This window comes from Oncorhynchus mykiss, chromosome 3 (assembly GCF_013265735.2).
Source record: "Oncorhynchus mykiss isolate Arlee chromosome 3, USDA_OmykA_1.1, whole genome shotgun sequence".
NCBI classification, from domain to species: domain Eukaryota; kingdom Metazoa; phylum Chordata; class Actinopteri; order Salmoniformes; family Salmonidae; genus Oncorhynchus; species Oncorhynchus mykiss.
In genome coordinates, this window is record NC_048567.1 from 26,232,661 (window position 1) to 26,249,188 (window position 16,528).

Here is a 16,528-nt window from a genome sequence, read left to right on the forward strand (position 1 = left end):
CAGTCAGCCAGGATACGCCAGAGCCGCCAGTCTGCCAGGATCTGCCAGTGCTACCAGTCAGCCAGGATCCGCCAGAGCCGCCAGTCTGCCAGGATCCGCCAGTGCCGCCAGTCAGCCAGTATTTGCCAGAGCCGCCAGTCAGCCAAAATCTTCCAGAGCCGCCAGGCAGCCAGGATCCGCCAGTCAGCCAGGATCCGCCAGAGCTGCCATTCTGCCAGGATCCGCCATTCAGCCAGGATCCGCCATTCAGCCAGGATCTGCCAGTCAGCCTGTATCTGCCATTCAGCCAGGATCCGCCAGTCAGCCAGGATCTGCCAGAGCCGCCAGTCAGCCAGGATCTGCCAGAGCTGCCAGTCAACCAGGATCTGCCAGAGCCACCAGTCAGCCAGGATCTGCCAGAGCCATCAACCTGCCTGAGCTTCCTCTCAGTCCTGAGCTACCCCTCAGTCCTGAGCTACCTCAGTCCCGAGCTGACCCTCAGTCCGGAGCTGCCCCTCAGCCCAGTGGGGCCCTCTGTTAGGGTTCTTAGGCCAAGGTCGGTGGCGAGGGTCGACTATGTTGGAGTGGGGTCCACGTCCCGCGCCAGAGCCGCCACCGTGGACAGACGCCCACCCAGACCCTCCCCTATGGGTTTAGGTGTGTGGCTGGGAGCCCGCACCTTTGGGGGGGGGGGGGGGGGGGGGGGGGGCACTGTCACTCCCTGGCCTTAGTATTTTCTTTATTATTTTGGTCAGGCCAGGGTGTGACATGGGTGATTTATGTGTTTTGTCTTGTCTAGGGGTTTATTAGATTTATGGGGTTGTGTCACGGTCGTCCTCCTCTTCATCTGAAGAGGAGAGGCGAAAAGGATCAGAGGACCAATATGCGGCGTGGTAAGTGTCCATGGTAAATCTTTAATAAAGAAAGTACTGAACACTGCCTACAAAACAATAAACAAATAACGACCGTGAAGCTACAAATTAGACCTGAAACAAGCAATCTACATAGACAATCACCCACAAACAAACAGTGCAACCCAGGCTACCTAAGTATGATTCTCAATCAGAGACAACTAATGACACCTGCCTCTGATTGAGAACCATACTAGGCCGAAACATAGAAATGCCCCAAAACATAGAAAAACAAACATAGACTGCCCACCCAACTCATGCCCTGACCATACTAAATAAACACAAAACAAAGGAAATTAAGGTCAGAACGTGACAGGTTGTGTTTAGTAGAGTTGTCTAGGAAAGTCTATGGTTGCCTGGAGTGGTTCTCAATCAGAGGCAGGTGTTTATCGTTGTCTCTGATTGGGAACCATATTTAGGGAGCCATATTCTTTGGGTATTTCGTGGGTGATTGTTTCCTGTCTCTGTGTTTTGCACCAGTTAGGACTGTTTCGGTTTTTTCACGTTTTCTTGTTTTGTATATGTATATTGTTCTATTTTCATCTTTCATTAAAGATGTATAAAGATAACCACGCTGCATTTTGGTCCTCCTCTCTTTCACCAGAAGAAAACCGTAACAGTTTTAATGACAACATGATGAGAGAATTACCATTTATATGCTCAGGTCAAGACGATAGAATGGTTCACTGCACCCTTTGTAATTCCTCTTTTTCAATTGGCAGCGGGGGAAGAACGGCAGTGGTAGAACATCAACAGACGAAAAAGCATAAAGCCTCTCTGATTGCCCGTGTTGGTATGCCTTCAGTCACCACATTCTTCAAGAAGGTAGAGCCTTTAGTGTCTTTGCATACCACTCTATGCGTCACAATCATAGTTACAGGTCTATGGACTGCACAGCACAACTGACACGAAAGATTTATGAGCCAAAGTTCACATGTGCTAGGACAAAATGTGACGCCATAGTGAGTAACGTGTTAGCACCATGGGCAACTACTTTGGTAACACAGGACCTAGACCAGGTTGAATTTGTGTTCCTGTCCATTGATGTGTCCAATCATGGACATGTAAAGTTGCTGCTAATAGTAGTCAGATATTGTAAGATATATGATGGAAGCACATCTGTGGAAACAAAACTGCTTGATTTTGTTGAATTGAAAAGAGAAAACGCAGAGGAGATTGCGGCTGAGCTCCCTGGTGGTCATCCCAAAATTTTACCTGGAAAACAAAGTCATGGCATTCTCTGCCGACAACACAAATACCAACTTTGGAGGACTGAATAGGCTGGGGAGGGTCAATGTCCATACCAAAGTTTAAAATGCTCTGCAGCGGGACGTGATTGGTTTAGGTTGTCCTGCCCACATCATTCATAACACGGCCAAAACAGCTTTGGATATGATTCCCCTCGTGGTTGAGTACCTGCTCACAAAGATATTTGGATATTTTCACCGTCAGAGTAGAAAGACTGAAGAGCATTTGTGAAATTGTTGGCCAGGAGTACCATAACATTTTAGGACACAGCAATGTTCGCTGGCTGTCCATGCTCCCTGCTCTAGAAAGAGTGCTGAAAATGTATGTGCCAATGAAATCCTTTTTTCTTTCTGAAGACAAATGCCCTGTTGTCCTGCGAACAATGTTCAAAGATCCACTGACTGAACTTTGGCTGGCCTTTGTCCATGGAAACCTGACCGTATTCAGTGACACGATCAAGATGCTTGGAGGCCAGGCAAAGTGCTGTGGAGTCAGCTGCAATTCTGAGAAACGTTGAGGCAAAACTGACTGCAAGTCGTGATGACAACTTCATTCCAGTTTTGGTCAGAGGACTTCTGAGAGAGCTAGAGGAAAATTAAGCAATGTGTAAGGAGAGCTTTCTCAAAACATCTCAATAGTTCTTCACTACGGCTGTGAACTACTTGCAGGCATTGGGGAAAGCACACAGATCATCTAAAAGATTTACATTGTCTCCTTTTAAAAAGGCAACCTCAGCATGAAGAGATCTAGAAGGCAGCAGCCACACTGCAGGAAAAATGCCCCAATGTGACCATCAATGCATTGTTCGACGAGGTTACTGGCCTGCAAGAGATCATAAAGGGGGGATCGCTTGAAGAATGGAAAACATCTGAGACACTGCTTAGTCAGAGATGGAGCACGGTGGTTACCCACTTCAAAGAGAATGACATCCCACACACTAACCTGGCTGATTAGCGTCTGTTGTCATGTGCTTACCTGGAAGTAATGCACCAGTCGAGAGAGTGTTCTCCCAAATGAATGATATATGGACAGCAGCAAGAAATAGGTTCACTGTTCCTACCATCAAGGCCATGCTTGTTGTGAAGACAAACTTCAACCTCCCCTCTGCGCCAGGAGTTCATGGAGAAGCTGGACAAAGACAGAGCAATCCTGAAGAAAATACCTTCTTCTGAGAAATATACAGATTAGGTTGGTATAAGTATATTATGTAGTTAACAATCTCATCATCATCTTATTTCTTTATTATGTTAAGTATTTCACATATACTATTGTCTGTTTTTTCTATTTTGCTGGGGTTTTTTCTGTTCTCTTCTGCTCTTATTCTACCCAGACTACCAGGACCACTGAATGGATGTTCAGATCAGTTCTGTCTTGTCTGTAGTTTTTCTGTAGTATAGTTGTTTTCTCTATCACAGTGTGCCTGTTAGACTAAATACATGGAACCGGAATTGTCCCTCTTCTTCATTTCATAGATAATAACGTTTGACTGTCAAACTGGAAATATCCCCAGTTTTTATTTCAGAAATCTGGTCACCTTACCCTAACCCCTAGCCTAGCTAATGGTAGCCACCTAGCTAACGTTAGCGTTAGCCACCTAGCTAATGTTAGCCACAACAAATTGGAATTCGTAACATATCACATGATTTGCAAATGTGTAACATATCATGTGAAATGGATGACATACATCCACAAATTAATACGTACCATACCATACTTAACATATCATTCTAATTGGAGTGTCACGGATTTACATTTACTATGTTAAATCTACCCTTGAGTTCAGGTTGCAGCACCAATCATTTTTCAGTACAGTAAATAACATGGCATGTATAGGACAGAACCAAACATGGCTCTGGTATAGGCTTTAGCAAATAACAAAGAGGATGTTTCATGTAAGGCTGTGTTCAAATAATTTGTTTGGCATATTTTTTGAACACATATGAAGAAAGAAAAATGATTACCGAACTATCCAGAGACCCATTCCCATCAGTATCATAGAGACGAAACATAACTGTGGAGAAAGAGATCAAACATTTATGAGTTTCAATTGGTGTTTTAGAGGCAATAGATGTCATTGAGACACATTTTTACTGCCAATTTAGTTTCACGGATGCACTTTACTATGTTGAAGAACTAAAACTAGTTTTTAAGCGTACAATCAGCTCCCATCAATTCAAAGCAATGTTTCCCCACATAAAAGTGTTCTTAGCATCTGTGTTGAAGTCTGATTGGTTCCTCCACTAGCCCCCAGCCACCACTCAACACCATCACCATGGAAACAGACAGCTCCCTCACCAGAACAGTGATTGGCTATCCAATACAAGTGTGACTGACAGAGATACGCACACACACACACAAACACACCATATCACTATAGTAATATAATCATGACAACACTCTCCTCTGCCCTAAGTAATTTACATACTAATGGATGTTCCCAATACGTGGAAAAGTGTTTTTAGCCCAGTCTCAGCATGAAGCTACCCCCTCCCCCAATATCAGAAGTGGTGCGGCTCGTGACAAAACCAGCTGGATTGAGGAGGGTGAGCCGGTGAGTTCACTAAGGACTCGAAGAGGGGGGTTGTTAAATTCATATGGGGTTGACGTCAAGCTGCTGTTTGTCAGACACTAATTAGGAGCTAATTGACAGCTTCCTGCTGTGGTGCGGTCAGGAGGAAGGGGAAGTGAGGTAGATGCCTGGAGGATTGGGAACTCTGCTGGAGCTGGGAAGGTGTTTGTGGTGGTAATCCAACGTGGCCACAGGAAGGTGATGGTGTATAGAGAGATGGTAGGAATAGCATGCAGTGAAGTCACTCAAAAAAAGCATAGAGCTAAGTTGTCTAACCATCTGAACCTACAGTATAAAGACGGTTATTTGTCGTTGTCCTCACCTGCTCTTCAAAGCTGAACTACTACTAGTTGCAGTAACTTTTACTGAATCCACTGTAGTGACATAGGGTATATTTCCTCAGTCATAGAGAACCAAGGGAATTTAGCTTGATGATCAATACTCACTTTTTAGATGTTTCTCTTTTTGCCATGCATTCCCTGACTTTGCACAACGTATGTAGACCTACAGATATAGCAGCTAAAGTTAATGTACTGTAAGTGTAAATTGAAACCAGTCATTCTTAGAAGAACCAGCAGAGGGCCCTGTTAGCACCCCAAGACATCAACGAGGCCAGACGGAAGGAGATGTAGGGTGGGCAGAGTGGGATTCTCTCTGCAAGGAGAGATACTGTAGCATTCAAGGCTAAACCAATGTGCTCCCTGGGCCAGATCTGCTAAATTATTAACACACTTAATTTTTAATGAACGGCTCTACTCTTCAATTATTCAGCAGTTGGATGAGAATTATAAGAACACATAAAAAGTCTTATGTTCAATTATCTAATATAATGTCATAAATAAATAAGTACACATCTAAAGTTTAAGTGGAATAAAGAGATACCATGGCAACGCTAATAAGGGCTTTCAGTAAACATAATGATTCAAGTAGACTACAGCGAAAGGGGTAACCTGCTGCTCCTGCTTAGGTCATGGGAAATATAGAGCAGTGTATTGGGACGAAGCTCTAACTTGTTTGGCTATGAGTGTTTGTATTTACGGTACACAAATGTCATTTTTCTCATGGGTAAACCCCAAAATAACATTATAGCCAAAGGAGATCCAGTATATTCCCCTTTCAGAGGAAAAATAATAATGAGTCCTCACACTCCAGTTTGTCCTCGGGTCGGCCACCCTCCAGCAGTGAGAGGTAGCAGACGATGTCCTTCAGTTGAACCATGCCTAGAGGTCTGGGCAGAGTCCTGGGTAGAGGGGGCACCTTCAGAGGGGTCGAGTTCCCTTTGATCAACTTGAGGCCTGCAGAGAGAAGAAGGCCAGAGAAGAAGGTCAAAATGTAGGCCGGTTATGATCATTGCTGAGCTTATGCCTCTAATGTCAACCTCAAACTGTCTTTCAAACTGTCTACCAATAAATCGAAATTCACGTGGTGAAATTGATTGCAGATGTTATATACAGTGCCTTGCGAAAGTATTCGGCCCCCTTGAACTTTGCGACCTTTTGCCACATTTCAGGCTTCAAACATAAAGATATAAAACTGTATTTTTTTGTGAAGAATCAACAACAAGTGGGACACAATCATGAAGTGGAACGACATTTATTGGATATTTCAAACTTTTTTAACAAATCAAAAACTGAAAAATTGGGCGTGCAAAATTATTCAGCCCCCTTAAGTTAATACTTTGTAGCGCCACCTTTTGCTGCGATTACAGCTGTAAGTCGCTTGGGGTATGTCTCTATCAGTTTTGCACATCGAGAGACTGACATTTTTTCCCATTCCTCCTTGCAAAACAGCTCGAGCTCAGTGAGGTTGGATGGAGAGCATTTGTGAACAGCAGTTTTCAGTTCTTTCCACAGATTCTCGATTGGATTCAGGTCTAGACTTTGACTTGGCCATTCTAACACCTGGATATGTTTATTTTTGAACCATTCCATTGTAGATTTTGCTTTATGTTTTGGATCATTGTCTTGTTGGAAGACAAATCTCCGTCCCAGTCTCAGGTCTTTTGCAGACTCCATCAGGTTTTCTTCCAGAATGGTCCTGTATTTGGCTCCATCCATCTTCCCATCAATTTTAACCATCTTCCCTGTCCCTGCTGAAGAAAAGCAGGCCCAAACCATGATGCTGCCACCACCATGTTTGACAGTCGGGATGGTGTGTTCAGAGTGATGAGCTGTGTTGCTTTTATGCCAAACATAACGTTTTGCATTGTTGCCAAAAAGTTTAATTTTGGTTTCATCTGACCAGAGCACCTTCTTCCACATGTTTGGTGTGTCTCCCAGGTGGCTTGTGGCAAACTTTAAACAACACTTTTTATGGATATCTTTAAGAAATGGCTTTCTTCTTCCCACTCTTCCATAAAGGCCAGATTTGTGCAATATAGGACAGATTGTTGTCCTATGGACAGAGTCTCCCACCTCAGCTGTAGATCTCTGCAGTTCATCCAGAGTGATCATGGGCCTCTTGGCTGCATCTCTGATCAGTCTTCTCCTTGTATGAGCTGAAAGTTTAGAGGGACGGCCAGGTCTTGGTAGATTTGCAGTGGTCTGATACTCCTTCCATTTCAATATTATTGCTTGCACAGTGCTCCTTGGGATGTTTAAAGCTTGGGAAATCTTTTTGTATCCAAATCCGGCTTTAAACTTCTTCACAACAGTATCTCGGACCTGCCTGGTGTGTTCCTTGTTCTTCATGATGCTCTCTGCGCTTTTAACGGACCTCTGAGACTATCACAGTGCAGGTGCATTTATACGGAGACTTGATTACACACAGGTGGATTGTATTTATCATCATTAGTCATTTAGGTCAACATTGGATCATTCAGAGATCCTCACTGAACTTCTGGAGAGAGTTTGCTGCACTGAAAGTAAAGGGGCTGAATAATTTTGCACGCCCAATTTTTCAGTTTTTGATTTGTTAAAAAAGTTTGAAATATCCAATAAATGTCGTTCCACTTCATGATTGTGTCCCACTTGTTGTTGATTCTTCACAAAAAAATACAGTTTTATATCTTTATGTTTGAAGCCTGAAATGTGGCAAAAGGTCGCAAAGTTCAAGGGGGCCGAATACTTTCGCAAGGCACTGTAGATGTAGTTTTTGCCAATATTACGGTAGTAAATGTTGACTGGACAGCACAGTTTTAGTTTGTGAAGATTGTAGTTAGTACCTCAGGACACATTTTGTGAAAAAGTACAAGCTGATGCTACAAACACTGCACTCAATGACTTGCCTGGAAGCTACAGTCTACGACAACAAGGCAATCTGGGGTGGTCTGACGACAGAATTAACAATACTGAACCAATTACAACAGTATCACCCAGTGGCACTGCTCTTTGTGGTAGGAGTAAAAACTAAAGCAGACCTAAACAACTTTAGCCTATTATTTGGTGTTGGAGAGATTGTTTGTCTGCTGCTGAGGTCATAGTTTCTATGCGTTCTTGATCTGTTCCTTTGTTTGTGTCTGAAGTGAAGGTGCGGTGGTCTTTCTGTCAAAGTAGCTTTAAAAATTCAGTAACAGCGCACACAGACAATATAAAAGCTAGTTGGCCCCTTAAGGACATCATCTGAAGGTTATAGCTGAAGTTCAGGGTCTTACCAGTAACTCTGGGCTTGTCTATGGAAGTGGGGCTGGGTTTTGGTCCCTTGTTACTGAATGATAAGAAGAGGTGTTGACAGAACTCCTCTGCCAGCTCGCTCTCCAGAAACGTCTGCATGAAGACCTTGAAGCCTTCAAAGTCAATCTCCTGAAACAAGACACAGAACATGATCCTGGTTGGTATAATTCCCAGGAGGGAAGATTTAATAACCATATCATTACCATATCATGCCTGGGAGGACAAGGAATTACATTACCTGATTGAGTATGTCTTGCTTCTATGCAGCATTGAATAAAGACATTAGGCATCTCAATAAATCAAACTTTTAAAAAGTTAGTTACTCATATCCTGAAAAGCCGGTGTGACATTTTCAGCATCCCTTCCATAACCAAAGTATGTAGTGGCTCTTAATTTCAAATGCCAAAACTAACAAAGATATCGGTTTGAGGTGAATATAGACCGATAACATTGTTGAATGTTGTTGATATCAAAATGACCAAGAATTGGTAGCAAGTCTGAAGTGATGGTACTGGTCTACATTACGAAGAAGCCTCAAAGTAGTTCTGCAATGGTTCATGCAATGCTAATGATGCCACGTCACTACCAGAACAGTCAGAACAGTGTCTTATGGGAAGAAAGACTACCTCCTCTGGGTTATATTTCGCCAACACTCCGTCTCCATGGAACTCCTGCAGCACATCTTTCAGCTTCTTGGTTGAGTCTAAAATAAAAACATTCAGCACATGTTACAACCATAAATGCTTCCCATTAAATAGCAAATGATATCATTATGTCCGTGAAGGGAGATCCCACTGCGGGATCTCATCTAATTGTCTCTAAAAAAAAAGGTTCAGTCTACAGCTCAGGAGAAATCACATCTGACACCCACCAGACCGCATCGAAATCACAGGGGGAATCACCAGACTCTGGAACGGGTAGCAGGTTAGACTCCTCTGCCTGGTCCGTTTGGTCTGGTTCCTGTCAAGATCTCTTCCTGTATTTTCAAACTATGGGAGTTTAGTCCCAGGAGTGTCCTGGCAGGACTGGTCCATTTGGGCCCCTGGTGTAGACATTGTTTAATTATATTATTCTAGCTCTTCCATTATGTTATTTGTAGTGGTTAATGGTGTGTGTATATAGATTGTGTATAGGCTTGTCTACCATTTGAATCTTCTCTTTGTGTCAGACTGGGTTCAAGGGACTTCTGTTTCTTTTTTTTCTGCATTTATTTGTCTGAATATGGTATATACAGTTGAAGTCGGAAGTTTACACACACTTAGGTTGGAATCATTAAAACTCGTTTTTCAACCACTCCACAAATGTCTTGATAACAAACTACAGTTTTGGCAAGTCGGCTAGGAGATCTACTTTGTGGATGACACATGTAATTGTTCCAACAATTGTTTACAGACAGAATATTTCACTTATAACTCACTGTATCACAATTCCAGTGGGTTAGAAGTTTACATCACTAAATTGACTGTGCCTTTAAACAGCTTGGGAAATTCCAGAAAATGATGTAATGGCTTTAGAAGCTTCTGATAGACTAATTGACATAATTTGAGTCAATTGGAGGTGTACCTGTGCATGTATTTCAAGGCCTACCTTCAAACTCAGTGCCTCTTTGCTTGTCATCATGGGAAAATCAAATGATATCAGCCAAGACCTCAGAAACAAATTGCAGACCTTCACAAGTCTGGTTCATCCTTGGGAGCAATTTCCAAACGCCTGAAGGTACCACGTTCATCTGTACAAACAACAGTACGCAGGTATAAACACCATGGGACTATGCAGCCGTCATACCGCTCAGGAAGGAGACGCGTTCTGTCTCCTAGAGATGAACGTACTTTGGTGCGAAAAGTGCAAATCAATCCCAGAACAACAGCAAAGGACCTTGTGAAGATGCTGGAGGAAACAGGTACAAAAGTATCTATATCCACAGTAAAACAAGTCCTATATCGGCATAACCTGAAAGGCCGCTCAGCAAGGAAGAAGCCGCTGCTCCAAAACCGCCATAAAAAAGCCAGACTACGGTTTGCAACTGCACATGAGGACAAACATTGTACTTTTTGGAGAAATGTCCTCTGGTCTGATGAAACAGAAAATAGAACTGTTTGGCCATAATGACCTTCGTTATGCTTGGAGGAAAAAGGGTGAGGCTTGCAAGCCGAAGAACACCATCCCAACCGTGAAGCACGGGGGGTGGCAGCATCATGTTGTGGGGGTGCTTTGCTGCAGGAGGGACTGGTGCACTTCACAAAATAGATGGTATCATGGGGGAGGAATATTATGTTGATATATTGAAGTAACATCTCAAGACATCAGTCAGGAAGTTAAAGCTTGGTCGCAAACGGGTCTTCCAAATGGAGAATGACCCCAAGCATACTTCCAAAGTTGTGGCAAAATGGCTTAAAGACAGCAAAGTCAAGGTATTGGAGTGGCCATCACAAAGCCCTGACCTCAACCCTATAGAAACTTTGTGGGCAGAACTGAAAAAGCGTGTGTGAGCAAGGTGGCCTACAAACCTGACTCAGTTACACCAGCTCTGTCAGGAGAAATGGTTCAAAATTCACCCAACTTATTGTGGGAAGCTTGTGGAAGGCTACCCAAAACGTTTGACCCAAGTGAAACAATTTAAAGGCAATGCTACCAAATACTAATTGAGCGTATGTAAACTTCTGACCCACTGGGAATGTGATGAAAGAAATAAAAGCTGAAATAAAACATTCTCTCTACTATTGTTCTGACATTTCTCATTCTTAAAATAAAGTGGTGATCCTAACTGACCTGAGACAGGGAATTTTTACTAGGATTAAATGTCAGGAATTGTGAAAAACTGAGTTTAAATGTATTTGGCTGAGGTGTATGTAAACTTCCGACTTCAACTGTATGTATGTGTGTATGTGTGTATGTGTGTAGGCATATATGCAGTGTGTATGTATGTAAGTATGTATGTATGTATGTATGTATTATTGTATATTATTGTATATTATTTTACTGCTCTATGGATATAATTATTGTTTGGATTACCTTATTTACTATTATTTATTAATGTACTTTTTTCAGTTTTTCTTTCATTCTTTATGTGATGCGCATACGGAGAACGCCAGACGAAGAATTAACATTTAATTACCACAGTGAATTACTGTAATGTTTGTTTATGTGTGAATTAATCCATTAAGGGATGGGTTGCCAATTGGCGATTGGACACGAAAATAAAATGTAATTCATGAATTAATTTCATTCATTGTAGCTTCTGGAGCAACAAGACTAGATTTGGAAGGATGACCACGTGAAACCATGAAACGTGTGCCTGGGTGCCTGGGTGCCTGTGTGATAAACCCACCAAAAATAAGTTATAAAGTATTAACTTTCTTATCACTCCTCTACATGGTCAAAAAACTGTCAAGTTGTCATCCTAATGCTAACACTTAAAAGGACATTTATTTTTTATTTATTTATTTCACCTTTATTTAACCAGGTGGGCTAGTTGAGAACAAGTTCTCATTTACAATTGCGACCTGGCCAAGATAAAGCAAAGCAGTTTGACACATACAACAACACAGAGTTACACATGGAGTTAAACAAACATACAGTCAATAATACAGTAGAAAAATAAGTCGATATACAATGTGAGCAAATGAGGTGAGATAAGGGAGGTAAAGGCAACAAAAAAAGGCCATGGTGGCGAAGTAAATACAATATAGCAAGTAAAACACTGGAATGGTAGATTTGCAGTGGAAGAATGTGCAAAGTAGAAATATAAATAATGGGGTGCAAATGAGCAAAATAAATAAATAAATACAGTAGTCGAAGCGGTAGTTGTTTGGGCTAAATTATAGATGGGCTATGTACAGGTGCAGTAATCTGGGAGCTGCTCTGACAGCTGGTGCTTAAAGCTAGTGAGGAAGATAAGTGTTTCCAGTTTCAGAGATTTTTGTAGTTCGTTCCAGTCATTGGCAGCAGAAAACTGGAAGGAGAGGCGGCCAACGGAGGAATTGGCTTTGGGGGTGACCAGAGAGATATACCTGCTGGAGCGCGTGCTGCTATGGTGACCAGCGTAGGTTACTTTAGGCCAAAATACATGTCACATCAATGTTCTTTTACACAACACCTGGAAAAATACACACCGCAATGTCACTGAGCAAAAAAATCCATTCTAATAATCGTCTCTGATTATGAAATCATAACTGCAGTGAAGTAGACTGTAGAGTATTGGTGCTCATGCAGTATGTGAAGTGAGGAAAGTGTGCAATAGAGCTCATTTCACCTTTTAATGAGAAGAGAGGGGGCTAAAGTGAGCTGGAGGGACTGAAAAGGAGGGAGGAAGAGGTGGAAACAGCAGAAGGTCCATTGTTGCACCTCGGAGAATGGGATATTTTATAACCTTTCACTGCACAGGGAGCATAATGACTAGCTGTGAGCCAATTTGAAACACGATTATCCAAATCTCTCTATCACACACTTTCCCTCACCCTTTCTCATTTCCCCCCGTTCCTGTACCCTGTCTCTTCTCAGACTTTCGACATTATAGTGGAGCTGGATTTTTTTTTAGGTGGTAGATCAGCTTTAATATTGCAGATAGATTGTAGTTTCCATCAATGTAATTGTCTGCATCATTTCCAATCCCCATATACTTTTTTTGTAAATATATATATACATTTATGGAAAATATTTACAAAAAAATTGGAAAGATCGGAAATGATGCAGGTAATTACACTGATCTTATGTCGTCCCCCCCCCCCCCCCCCCCCACACACACACACACTTCTAAAACCAAAGTTGCGCCCCTGGTAAGCATTGCAGAAGAAGAAAAATCAATCCCAATCAGAGACAGTAAAGATATGCTGGAGAGCTGCTTACAGTCAGCGGAACAATGTTGTCAAGACGCGTAGAGCAATTAACGAGAGAGATGTCATGGCCAAGTGAAACGCTTTGCCTGCAGAAGAGATCTCAAGCAAAAAACATTCATTATTTAGATTTGGACAGACGTCTGTGAATATCTAATAAAATAACCTCCAGTTAAGATGCTATATAGATTTAGGGTCCTTATTGCTGCTCAAATTAGCTCTGTTGTTTTAGTCTTCTCTAACACACCGTGTCACGTACGTGAGGAGAGACGGACCAAGGCGCAGCGGATTTAGAGTTCCACATATTTATTATAAAGTGAAACTTAGCAAAAACAAAACAATAAATCAAATAAACGAACAACGAACCGTGACTACGCGGTGCACATGCACAAAACACAAAATAATATCCCACAAACACAGGTGGGAAAAATGTTACCTAAATATGATCCCCAATTAGAGACAACGATTACCAGCTGCCTCTAATTGGGAATCATACAAATCACCAACATAGAAAAATAAACTAGTACACCCCATAGAAATAATAAACTAGAATACCCCCAGTCACGCCCTGACCTACTACACCATAGAGAAACAAGGGCTCTCTATGGTCAGGGCGTGACACGCTGGGATGAAGTTCTTATTGTTGTGGAGATGTAAGTCTTTTGAGAATCCTTCCTTTTCCGAAAAACACATTTTAAAACCAAAATATAATAAATATAGAAAATAATAATGACAATAAACCTAATTGTTTTCCTGGAAACAACCAATGCAAGAAACGTTTCAGTATATCTCACTATTCCCACTGAAGGCAAGAAAAACCATCTATCTCAAAACATGCACAGTCAAATTGTTCATTTACGAAAACCTGAATACTTGCAGTGGCGTTCTTGAAAATAACTTCAAGACGTTCATAACTCTCTTTGGCCTGCAGGGGATGCTTTTGTGTTATGATTGATCATGTTTTATCATAAACAGCACCAGAGCACCAAACAGATGTACTGCTTGAGCTGGTTTTTCTGCAAAATCAGCAAGGGGCTCCAATAACAGATTACAGACATATGGATGATTCCAAGTCATCAGAGAAAGAGGGGGTTTTGTACTGTTTGAGCTCTACACCAAATCAAGTTGGATTAAGCTGGGTTTCATAACACAGTGCCAGTGCATGGAGACATTCTCTGCTCTGCTCTTATGCAGTCACCATTACAGTAACTGGGCTCTGTTATCCTGCCGTAGTCAAGCAGTAGGTAAAATCTCTCTCTGTGTGAGGTGGATCAGGACATACTCCTGAGATGGGATCTACAGTAGTTTACGAATCCAGTGTCACATTTTATACCTGACTAGATTCAATTTTCAATGAAGTTTAAACTTGATTGCGAGCGTAAAGTGACGGTGTACACGTGCACCCACCCACACACACGCGCGCACACACACACACACACACACACACACACACACACACACACACACACACACACACACACACACACACACACACACACACACACACACACACACACACACACACACACACACACACACACACACACGCTCACACGCTCACACACTCACACCCACTGTCAGAGACACAGACTTACATTGAGCGTACTCCTGCAGAAGGGAGAATTCAGCTGGGGTCAGAGTGACCCACTTGTCCTGGTTGGTCATTGTGATGAGTCCTCTTCTCCCTCACATCCCCAAACTATCAGACCACAGTCCACTCTCTGGAACAGAACATAGAAAAAGTTGTTAGGCCTTTTGTTAAGTTGTTAGTCTTTTGTGGCAGGCTGTTAACAGAAAGATATTTGGTTTGGGTTCTGACATTCATTCCATCATCACTGGTCATAAAATTGCATACATTTATTGTATATTTATCCTCACATCATTACATTGCTATAGTATAGTACAATATAGTATAGTATAGTATAGTATAGTTTAGGAGAAACCAAGAAATGCTTATGTCCATCTGTAACCAAAAAGTATATCAGTCAGTCTGTCAGTCAATTAGAGACTGAGGCTAGGGACTTGTTTGATTCATAATACAGTAATTACTGAATCCCCTAATCAATGCATTTTTCATGCTACCATAAGTATTACATTAGACAAGTACATTAATCGTAGTATGGCTGACAGCCAAGCTAATGCTATCTTGTCCTATCCAGCACTATGTGCTATAGCTATAGCTAGTAATTTGCTAACTGGCATGTCAATGTCCAACATGAACTCACCAACTCACTGCATTATTTGACATATTTATTACTTACAGATGTAGGATCTTAATTTGATCACCCTGTTGCAGGAGAACTTTCCATCAATGCAGGACATTTAAAACATGTAGTGTATGTGAGGTTTAAAAATGCTGAAATTTCAGACTTTGTTTTCCCTTACAAGAAATATATCAACCCCTACAAAAATGTCCATTAATTATAATCCACATAATAATTCACATTTCCTGTTGCCTGCTTTAGCAAACTGGCTCAAATTAAGATCCTACAGCTGTACCTAAGACAGCATTTAGTTTATGTGTAAAGAAGCATTTATGACAGACAGTATAAGGGACATGTAAGAGTTTAAGTTATGATTGTCCAGGACTGCTGCGTGTCCTGTTGACAACAACAGAATGATGGGCCGGCTGCCAGGGGACAGACAGCTGGCATCACTGATTATGGACAATGCCATGGTGACAGAAGATTGGACAGTGTCAGAAAAGAGGGGATGTTATGCCACTTTTCCCTTGCTGTAGAGCCCCCCCCCCCCCCCCCCCCCCCCCGCCAAAACACACACACACACACACACACACACACACACTCAATGGGTTGACAAAAAACAGGATATGCTTACTGTAAACTTAATCCGTTCTGCATTGTAACTACTGTAACTACTGAGAAGGGTTCAAAAAGCATTACACATTCATGTAAAGGTAAATAAATAATGTGTGAGTGTGTGTGTGTGTGCATGAGTGTTTTGGAGTAGTCGGTTGCTACAGTATATAGCCCAGAGTATTGTGTTCTGTGGACTACTGAAGCTGAATATTCCACTCCCCCCTGCTCTCTTAATGCACCTGTGTTAGTCTCAGAGCCAGCTTCCTTCCTTTTTGACCCAATTCCCTCTGACCAATTATAATACCTCACAGCAACAAGTGCATGTAACAGTACTTTACCACCTCAGTTCACAACAATTTCCTAATGAAAGAGCTGGCATGGAATCATCCGTGTGTGTTCTAGTATGAGTGCATGCGTGTGTGCGTGCATGTGTGTGTCTGCACATATTTGTGTATCTGTGCACGGGCATAGTTTGTATGTGGATGTCCCATACTATACTATACCTATACCCATAGTAAATGCACATGTCTAACCTTAAGGAACCCCTGAGACACTTAAA

The 16,528-nt window shown here is 42.0% G+C and overlaps 1 protein-coding gene across 3 annotated transcripts in view; it reads right to left on the bottom strand.

Annotated features, from left to right (window-relative positions):
- The window catches only part of LOC110515948 (diacylglycerol kinase beta), a 64,029-nt gene that overhangs the window by 43,739 nt on the left and 3,762 nt on the right, over positions 1-16,528 (bottom strand). For 2 of the 3 annotated variants that reach the window (XM_036973415.1, XM_036973408.1), the window contains exons 2-7: positions 14,746-14,871; positions 8,945-9,021; positions 8,557-8,577; positions 8,300-8,447; positions 5,853-6,002; positions 4,100-4,149 (exon numbers count right to left, since the gene is read on the bottom strand). In XM_036973415.1, the coding sequence (XP_036829310.1) occupies positions 4,100-4,149; positions 5,853-6,002; positions 8,300-8,447; positions 8,557-8,577; positions 8,945-9,021; positions 14,746-14,815 (516 nt within the window). In that variant the 5' untranslated portion in view covers positions 14,816-14,871. The remainder of the gene's footprint in view (positions 1-4,099; positions 4,150-5,852; positions 6,003-8,299; positions 8,448-8,556; positions 8,578-8,944; positions 9,022-14,745; positions 14,872-16,528) is intronic. The other variant, XM_036973426.1, reaches the window with a different exon arrangement.